General features: G+C 37.0%; 1 protein-coding gene across 1 annotated transcript; it reads left to right on the top strand.

Moving 5' to 3' along the window:
* The first annotated feature begins 7,740 nt into the window (after nucleotides 1-7,740).
* LOC108745586 (histone acetyltransferase Tip60) lies at nucleotides 7,741-10,096 on the top strand. Its single transcript, XM_018481816.1, has 5 exons — nucleotides 7,741-7,837; nucleotides 7,940-7,997; nucleotides 8,530-8,598; nucleotides 8,673-9,753; nucleotides 9,843-10,096. Exons 1-5 carry the CDS (start codon nucleotides 7,793-7,795, stop codon nucleotides 9,949-9,951), a joined length of 1,362 nt encoding a protein of 453 aa, XP_018337318.1. The 5' UTR covers nucleotides 7,741-7,792; the 3' UTR covers nucleotides 9,952-10,096.
* The last annotated feature ends 557 nt before the right edge of the window (nucleotides 10,097-10,653 follow it).

Genomic DNA, 10,653 nt, shown 5'->3' with positions numbered 1-10,653 from the left:
GGGGTCTCGCGCAAGAGTAAATTGATTAGAATTAAAGGGTTGGCTGGCAGGTGCTGTTACGGGGGCTGTTGCAGACCTACCTAGGAAGAAGAGAGCCCGAGGAACGAGTAGCGTAGGCAAGGAAGAGCCACGTTGCGAGAGGAACGGAGGGAATCCAAGCTAGAGGGAAAAGCATCAGGACGTGGGAGGGAAAGGGGGGCCGAAGGTACAACGGTGACCACAGCCTCGACGCTGATTGGTCGAGTCAAGTTTGTGGCAAGATGGCTGGCTGGCTGGCTGTTGCCACCGCCTCTGCCGCAGCTACTGCTTCTGCTTCTGCTTCTGCTTCTCTATACTCACGTCGTCTCCCTTTCTAGCCCTCACACCCACCATTACCCTCCTCTCGCCTCAACCCTTCCTCCAGCTCACTACGGCCGCTGCCGTAGTTCCCTTCTACGCGGTCTCTAAGATGCTTTACCTATGTGCCAAATAGATGTATGTACGTGTACACGCCTGTTCGAAACAATGCCGGGCGTGCAACCACCCCCTCGCGCTCGCCCACTACCCTTTCTCCGGCCAACCATCCCCGTCGCGCCCCCTGCTCTTCCACGACGTTGCCACCATCCTTACCGTACCACACCAACTCTTACCGCTACCTATACGCTCTCTACCACCGACCACCCACATCTCCCGTCTCTTCCTCCGACCACCCCCCCCCCCCTCCCCTCCCGTCACTCATAGCTCTCAACTCTGTGAGCACGGCGTCACTGCTTCTACCATCCGCAACGCACACCACCACCCACTCTTTTCACCCATCACGTACGCCGTCCTTCTCTCCCTTCGCGTATCTTTCTCTTTCCCTTTCTGTTTCCACTTCCGTCTTCCTCAAACGCCCGATCCAATCCACCCGGCGGGTAAGACCGTACGGTGCCGTAAGTACGGGAACACCGGCGCGGTCTCTCAAAGAGAATGCGATAATACGAAGAACTTCGACTAATGAGTTAATAGTTGGTGCCTCGCGTTACCGGCAGTACCGGGAAGTACTTTATTCGACGTCGCCGGGAGCAACGAGATTATAACGCGGCGGAGTAGGTGTGAGTGAAGCTACACTCACACGCGCATACATACGCGCGTATACTTTCGCGTGTATACATACAACCACACGCTCCCTCATATCCGGAAGAAGTATATGCGTAACGGCGTTGCCGACAGCGAGCAAGCCGTTGAGAAAATTCGTCCGACATAATCAGACGACTATCTCGTTTCCGTCGCCCACCTTCCAAGTCGTTCAAGTCGCGCCGATCTCTCTCTTCTCAGCCTTGAACGACTTTTCCTCTTCTTTGCCGGCAAGGTCGCCCGCGGCGGCAGCTGATTTACTGTCGGCGGCGCGCTGCGTCGACGCCGATCGAAGGCGGCGTTCATAATCGCGCCCTCGTGCTAATTAACAGCCGGACCCTCCGGACCTTTCCATGGTCGAAAACGAGGATAAAAAGTAATAAATAGGTATAAGTTAATGGAAAAAAAAAAAACTGAGGTTGACATTTTGATCGTTTCTCCTCATTGATTCGCATTGTGCGACATAAGTCGATGGTCAATATTTATAGTCCGTTCTTATTTCAAGATAGTAATATTTGAAGATAATGTGATTAATTCATGACATCTGTACGTGATCTTAAATATAAGAATCATGGAATACCGATCTATAAGATGCAATTATCATATAATAGATATATAAATACGATAAAAGAGAGATTTTAACTTAAAATAATAACTCTATCTACAAATAGTACAAATATCAGCAATTGATAAGTTATTCTATTATAAATTTACTAATCATAATTTTCGAATAAATTCTGGAATTGATTGTTTTCTTCAAAAAATTTGGAGAGAAATTATTATTTGCAGATTATTTTTTATTAATAATAAATATTAAAATTATTCCACCGTCATTAACATATTAATGCGAACACACGCGAGATTCTATTTAGCGAATGTATCCGGTGAGAACGAACGTGCAGCGTTCAAAGAGCCTTCTTTGGTTTAAACGTCGCGGAAAAATTCGCGCTTTGAGATTCTCTCGGCGTAGGTGATGACAAAAAAGGAACAGTGCGAGCTTGCTCGTTTCCTAGCCGTTCGCGAGAGAAAAGTGCAACCAATAATTTTATTTTCCGCGATAAAGCACGGCGCTCGCGTGGCGTCCCTAAAGCGCGGGGGTGGCGTGGGGCCACCATGTTGAGGGGCACGGGATTGGGGTGCGACGGGGGCAAGCCGCGTATCTTTAGTAAGTAAACAGAGCGCCTTATGAATTTTAAGCAGAACGACGAAGAGAGTACCAGGTCTCTCTCTCTCTCTCTCTCTCTCTCTCTCTCTCTCACACTCTCTCTCTCTTTGCAGCTCGTTTATTGTCGTCATCTCTCTTTATCTTCTCTTCGCACGCTCTTTTCGTCTCTCCCTCGTTCTCTCTCTCTCTCTCTCTCTTTCGCGGTGCTCTCCATATCTTCCAGCATCCTCCGTCGCTCGTTTTCACTCGCTCTTTCTCCTTTGAGGCGACCTCTTATATGCAAGAACCGAGACGGTGAAGAAGGGTAACGTAATTTAGAAAAGTAGATGCGCCAAGATTGTGTAAGCGACGTTCTTTTCCTTCGGCTTGGCGGTCAAAACATGAAGATGATGACATAGGCAACGAGGTCGTTATTCGGTGTTACTCGAAGAACGATCTATCGTGAGATTCTCTGTTGTGCACTTAAAAAATATCTTTGTTAATAATTAAAACACAAGATAAACTATTATTATTAATGATCACGTTTAATCGTTTCGAAGAATTGTCTTTAACAGAATTTTATATAAAAAATTATAAATAATATATAAAAATTATATTTGATTTTTATATTTTTCTTTTTCTTCCCTGCACCTTTAATTTCTCCAGCAATTTAACAGATTGTGTGATTTTCAGAATAATTTAAACCTACAAGTATATATTGTACATTAAAAATTCTTGATCAAATGATTCTGCGTATGGAGAAGAAAAATATAACCCTCACACTGATAGAATTCATTCGCGAGATAATGACAAAGCCTTTGGATTTGCGTCATTTTACAATTGTGGGCGGTCACGCCGTTGTTTTGATATTGATCTCCGGATAGGACAGCGTCGTCGTCTAAGCATTCTAATGGCAAGGGATCGGGATTCTGCGCGTTGCGAGGCGCACGTGCTTCTAATGATTTTAGTATACCGTGGTATACCCTCTCTGGCAATATATAAGCGAGCACGTATAGCCACGTATCGTATCTGCGTTACCGGGGTGCGGTGTAATATGTCCCGGAGAAGCCCGAGGGGGTGGACGACCCAGAGTGGGTGCCTAAGCTGGGAAGGAGGGAAGGAGGGAGGCACTCCCTGGGACGGTCTTGCGGGATTCTTAATGGTGAAGGGCCTCCGAGGTAACACTACGGCTATTAAACGCAGACCCTACCACTTCGTCTTCTCTTCCGACACACTCTGCCCTTATATACGTATTTCTTCTTACCCCCTTCTGTGGAACCCACGATATAAACTGTGCAATCCAAAATTTCGATAGGAAACCCGTAGAAGAATCCATACTCAGAAAGATTCCTTAACATTCTTACAAGAATTGATTAGTTTTGATTGCTATTATTTTATGTGAATTGCAATGAAGAATTATATGTGTATAATTATATAATAATTATATGTGTATATATATATATACAATTGTGTATATATATATATACATATAATTCTTCATTGTATAATTTTCTCGTTGTTGAATGTTGATATAATAGATCAATCAAACAAGATTTGAATCAATTTCTGATTAATGAAGTTTTGAAAAAAAAAAAAAAAAAAAAAAACAACGGGACTTAAACGTAGCTAGTACAAATTCGTAAGAAACCGTCAGCGAAAAAAAATCATAGATAGTGAGACGAACCTGCAAGTAAAATTACAGTCACACATGAAAGATCGTTCGAAAGGAACGGGATTCGGGAGTGGCGTGGCGTAGCGCGGTGTGGGTTGCTACGAGGGGTAAGTAAGGAAAATGTAAGCCCGGATCAACTGCGTTCATCCCCTTTGGCGTCGGCGTTTGACGCGACCGCTGAAATTTTTACTTCGTTCGATTTGGTCTTTCGGTGAGATTCTGCCCGTCCTCTGATTGGTGGACCCTGGCCACGCCCTGCACGTAAGGGTGACTCGCTCGCCCGAGCACTATCAACCCTTATGTATGCCCGATGCGAGCACACTTACGTGCCGGCACGCGTACACATGTGTATGCGTTTATTTGCGGATGTATGCGTTTGTATATGTATACGTGTAAGGCCGCAGACTCCAAGGGTACATACGTGAATACATACGGCCAATACATAGGCATAGAGATGTATATACCGGGTGGGGTTCCATTCGAGAGACGGCAGTGGGCTTTCGATACGACACGGTCGATCGAACGGCTCGTATTTTCGGTATCGAGGCGTTATCTCTCGGGAAGATAAGCGCGTACTACAGGATGCCTGAAAAATATTTCGACACCGTTTACCGGTGTCTGTATGCACTTACGCACATATGCACGAGTGCATATGAGGAGTACGTTTGAGATAGCGTTACAGAGATAGTCGATAGGACACAGAAAAAATTTGACGCGAAGTAGTTATGCCTATACTTATTTTAGAATTTTTAGATATATCGGATTAAGAATTTTAAAAAATTTTTACAAATATAGTCTACAAATTGTCTACTTATAATGATTATATTTACATTATGATAATATACATTACAATAATCATGAGAGAGAGAGAGAGAGAGAGAGAGAGAGAGAGAGAGGAAGAAAACAAATAATTCAAAAAATTATATTAATAAGATAATGTAAAAAATTAATTTTTAATTTAGTTAAAAAGAAATTGAATTTATCTTGTATTATATAAATGAATTCAATATATTTAGTGGTAATATATCTGTAATATTATATTTTCTAACATGTGCAAATAAAGAATAAATAATGTCGATAATATCTATTTTTCTAAAAACTATTTGTCTCCAAATTTAAAAAAAGAAACAGTAGCTCTATACAATGCTCTATATGTATTATTATTATGAACTATGTGAACTAATGTAAACCAATGTAAAAATCCACACATACATTTATTATATTACACATGAAATAACATTTATTCCAAACAGATTTTGTTATTTTTATTTCCGGCCACTAAAGTAGTTCGTTCACATAACATATTATGCAACAATAATTAGCAATGTTAACGTATAAACACGATGATATATTGCACGGATGCATATCATATTATGCTCATCATATTATGTTTGCATATTTCGGGAATAAATTTCAAATTCCACACACAAGAATGAGAAATCTCAACGCGCGATCTGAATTGCGTGATTTAATTTTCGGGTATTCCGGCCAGATGTTTGCCACATCAAATTTACCTTCTCCGTATTTAATTACGTGGCATATATTGTCTCATTCATCGCTACTATTCTGTACGTGGCAACCATACGGCATATTTAATTATTTATGATTTCATGTATTGATTTATTACAGATCTATTTACATTGTGATAGTTTTTAAAATTAGATATGCTAAAATCTTATATGCAATTATTTATATCGATAATTCTTAATAAAATTAACTTAAATAATAATAATAGCAAACTATAAATGTAATACTCGTAACATGATATTTTATTACGTCAAAAAATTGTATGATAAGATTACTTATTATTAAAATAATAATTGTTTATTTAGTCAGCAACGTTAAATTATATTTATTATCTCATCTAGAATTTCATATCTAGAATTAGTATATTTAGTGTATTATATATATCATGACGTTATATTTTCTAATATGTGCAAATAAATGAATAAATCATAATATCGATAATGTATAACTTTGTAAAAATTAGTTGTCTTTTATCCAAATTTAAAAAAAAAGTGTACAATATCTCTACATTCTCTTTGTCCAGCTATTACTATAAAAATTGATTCATTAATCATTATACTATAAATGAAATTATTACAATTTAATTACATATATGTTATGTAGATGTAATTACATAATAATAATTAATAAACGACAATTTATATTAATAGACAAAGCAATCTCTTTAAATATACACTTAAATATATTTTACCACATGTGTATAAAACTATTAAATTAATTAATAGAATTATGTTTAATGTATCAAAGAAAGATTAAGAATAACGAGTTGTATATTAAAGATCTCTAATTCTGCTGATCGAATTTACCACCGATTAAATTAATCGAAGATTGATCGAAATCATCTTTCATCTTATTTTTAAGTATATCTTACTTTCATATTTCTTTAAACATTTATACTGCTAAAAATGTTTGTATATGAATATATATAAGTACCTGTAATGTATTGAGCTTCAGATCCGTGAGCTCGCCAAGCCCAAATGACTATGCAGATCATAATTCATAGTCGGATTTTATATATTTAGGTACAGTTTTAAGGTCCATAAACCAATCAGAGATGTATTAGTATCTTAAGACATTATTTAAGATGATCTTAAAATAAGAGTCGATTATAAATATCGGTCATAGTCATCCCTACAGATTCGTAAATTTCTAATTGTTACATCAAGTGCCATCTAGACTTACAGTCATCATTCAGAACTTTATAGAGAACAACTTGTTATGTCGATATATACTTCTTTTGTGTGTATGTAAGTTACTATAATATGATAATAAGTCATAGTCACTTATTATATGACTTACGTACTCATTTCACTAATATATAATATTAACTTTAATTCAGTTCAACCTAATTTTCATCTTTTTCTAGTTTTAAGAATTGGAAAAGGATGAAGAGTAAATTAAAACGAGTTAAAGTTAATTTTATATTGGTGGAATCAGGCCTGGTGATAATAATGTCCATTTCTCTACCAATGTGAATACATTTTGAAAATTAGAAAAAGATAGACAGTAAATTAAACCGAGATTAAAGATAATCTAGCTCACATTTTGGTGATACCGTGTCTTATGCTCGTCTCTACCAATTGTACATTCCAGACAGCATAAAATATTAAAAAATAACGAAAAGAGGTCTTTTTCAAATCGTTTTTCCGACAAAGAGAAAAGATGTTTAAAAGATGACGAAAAGACATTGTTTTTAGATTGTTTATTTAACAAGACTAAAAGATGTCTATAAGACAACTTAAAAAATATATTTTTCGTCATCTTTTTATGGCTGTCATTTTCGCAAAGCAAAAGGTCGATTAAAAGATATCTTTTCGTATTGCCGAAAAGACAACATGAAAAAGATATCTTTCCGTTGTTTTGATATTTTTTATCACTCATTCTCGAGCAGTACGCGAGATCGTTATCAGATGGACGTGGAGTTCAGTTTCTTATGTTTGAAAATCATACAGGACAGAATAAAAAGGGCAGTATTATGAAAAATGTTACTCGTGTTCTAATATATTGAGATAGAGTTGGGCTTTTCGACTTCGAGTAATCGAGACAAGTAATAATTATTTCCCTGAAGAGGAATGTATTATAAAATAAAAATATGTAAGTGACATTTTAATCAACTATTAATTGTCCTATCAAAACAATTTGTAATAAAAAGCAGTTTGATACCTGCTGCATATATAAAATGTTAAAAGTACAAAATCAGATGTCGGTAATGTCGGTATCTCTTTCTGTATGTTCCGACCGAGGCATTTGAGTTCACTCAGTAGTTCGATCCAAGCGGCGCTCGCGTTAGTGCTGTGAAAGCTTCAAAACAAAATTGTGTTTGGTGACGGGATTTAATCAAATTTTGGACTGAAATGATCGAAGAACACGACGAACGCGAAACAATATGCGATTCAGTGGTAAGTGTCGCGTACGCCGTACGTGGGAACGTCGGCAGGTCCCCCAGGGACGCATACGATGTCCAAATGCACTGTACACTGACGATCTAACCTCATTTTCAGAATTCACTGGTAGAAGGCTGCCGTTTGCCGGTCAGGATGCATAGCACGGATGATTGGCGTAAGTAGATTGTATTCGCACATTGTTCCCTTTATTCCAGAGAATATATTGTTACCGAAAGACGCGGTTTTTCTCTCTAGAAGACTGAACTACAATCCACCACAGTAATCATGGTTGTCATGTGGCGAGATTGGTTTTGAATTATATTGTTGTGAGACATACAAAATAGATATCATTTCATTACAAAGTATTTGTAGATATCTTATGATGAAGATATTCTGGTTGTAATTATATATGTATTTTGATTCTTATTGAATTATGAGTTGATTTTTTGATACATGTGTCTTATGAGATTGACTGCTTTATATGTAATGTTTAAGAGATTCTGAAATCTTTGAATGTAACCTTTTAGTTAAAAAATACATATTATAACACAATTTTGTTCGCAATTTTGTTGTGATTAATAACTTTGTATATATGCAAGTATACTGTTTTTAAAAAAATATATAATAAATATATAAATAAATAATATAGATAACTTATTAAAAGTCATAGCAGCAATTTAAACAAAATCTTCTTGTCCTATCTGTAGCACTTGCTGAAATCATCAGCGTTAAGGAAGTACAAGGCGTCAAGTGCTATTACGTTCACTATGTGGACTGTAAGTAAATCGTTTAGATATGAAAATCATAAATATGACATAAAAGTGTCGTTATCAAAACTACGCTATTTCAGTCAACAAACGGTTAGATGAATGGGTTATGGAAGATTCCCTGGACACTAGAAAGGTCCAATATCCTCGTCGTGAAGGAACAACGCCAGGGACCGGTGCGGCAACTCCAAAAAAGCAGGCCGTTAGTAGACCACCTAGTCCCAGTAGCGTTAGCAGTGAACCAGTTAACGGTAATGCTGTGTTACAAGCAGCACTGCAAAAGAAAATGTGTAGAAAAAGAAAAGCAACCTTTCTAGAAAATGAGGATTCTCAAGATGCCCCGCCGCAAACGCCGGGCCCCAGACCGACTGGTTCCTTAGTGGCACATCATCACGACGATGTAGTCACGAGAATGAAAAACGTAGAGCTAATTGAACTAGGCCGTCATAGAATAAAACCTTGGTATTTTAGCCCATATCCACAAGAAATGGTAAATTTAACTTGTATATATATTTGTGAGTTTTGCCTAAAATATAGAAAAAGTCGAAAGTGCTTAGAAAGGCATTTAGTCAAGTGCAATTTACGTCATCCACCTGGAAACGAAATATATAGGAAGGGATCGATATCGTTTTTCGAAATTGATGGTCGTAAGAACAAGAATTATGCACAAAATCTTTGTCTATTGGCAAAACTATTCTTAGATCACAAGACTCTTTACTACGACACAGATCCTTTTTTGTTCTATGTAATGACAGATTTTGATAGCAGAGGGTTTCACATAGTTGGCTATTTTTCGAAGGAAAAAGAATCGACAGAGGATCATAATGTAGCATGCATTCTTACACTGCCACCATATCAAAGAAGAGGTTACGGTAAACTCCTGATAGAATTTTCATACGAATTATCAAAATTCGAAGGAAAGACTGGTTCTCCCGAAAAGCCGCTGTCCGATTTGGGTTTACTTTCGTATCGAAGTTACTGGGCTCACACGATACTCGATATCTTGCTGAACGTAAAACCCGTAGTAGAAAATGAAAAAGCACAAATAACGATAAGCGAGATCTCCGAGTTAACATCGATCAAGAAAGAAGATGTAATATCGACTTTGCAAAATCTGAATCTCATTAATTACTACAAGGGACAATATATTGTAACATTAAATAGGTAATTTACAAGCAAAATGAAAGGAGATTAACTATGGTTTATCTGAATTCTGTGAGTCCTTCATACTGATACGTAATCTTTATTCGCAGGGAAATTATCGAACAACACTCAACTGCGATGGAAAAAAGACAGATCAGAATAGATCCTAAGTGTCTGCATTGGACACCGAAAGACTGGAGTGTTAGAGCTAAATGGTGAACTTAAGTCGAGTTGACAATAAAACGGTACTGATTTGTCTTGAAATTATTTTTCAGGCATTCTAAAAGCGAGTGTAGTTAAAACAGGTGTACAAAAATTGTACATATATATTTGTGACCTTGATGGTAATTTGTGACCTTGACGGTAATTTGTGACCTTGACGGTCTAGCGTTTTAATAAGACTGTATTTGGCGTTATGTACGCTTATTGCAATGCTTTAGGAACTTATCGACACATGCAGATCTCAGTTATAGAAGGCTAAGATCATACTGTGCTCGCGAATTTTACCTGACAGATATTTGCTGTAACAAATATATATCTTAAAAATGCAATGTTTTAATATGATGATATTAGAATTTTTTTAAAGATTCACAAAGGATTGTCGTTGTACAGTGGAGAATTTGTACAGATAATCTACCGCTCTTGTAGAATTGTAAATAAATGTGATTTTATAACATACTTATAATTCTTCCTGGGCTCAAGCGTATTTAAATTTTATAGAAAATTATTTGTACAGATCCAATCAACAAGTCGCTATTTGTTATTCAATTTTATAGCCTACAAAGATTAATGAAAAATGCATTATTTTTATCATGTGTATGTAAATATGTACACATCTTTTTCACTTTGTAATTTACTGTATATTTTTTGACGTAGTAGAGATTGCTTAGATAGTTATGAATATTAAATTATATATAGTAA

Source organism: Trachymyrmex septentrionalis, unplaced genomic scaffold (genome assembly GCF_001594115.1).
Source record: "Trachymyrmex septentrionalis isolate Tsep2-gDNA-1 unplaced genomic scaffold, Tsep1.0 scaffold14, whole genome shotgun sequence".
In the NCBI taxonomy this organism is placed as follows: domain Eukaryota; kingdom Metazoa; phylum Arthropoda; class Insecta; order Hymenoptera; family Formicidae; genus Trachymyrmex; species Trachymyrmex septentrionalis.
Note: the sequence above shows the minus strand (reverse complement) of the source record. Positions and strands in the feature narration are given on the sequence as shown.

What these genes read in the sequence shown, in the direction of transcription:
- LOC108745586 (XM_018481816.1), top strand. Translation starts at nt 7,793, where the DNA reads ATGATCGAAGAACACGACGAACGCGAAACAATATGCGATTCAGTG. An exon ending in AAACAATATGCGATTCAGTG is followed by an intron (nt 7,838 to 7,939) that starts GTAAGTGTCGCG and finishes CCTCATTTTCAG; the next exon opens with AATTCACTGGTAGAAGGCTG. An exon ending in TATATTGTAACATTAAATAG is followed by an intron (nt 9,754 to 9,842) that starts GTAATTTACAAG and finishes CTTTATTCGCAG; the next exon opens with GGAAATTATCGAACAACACT.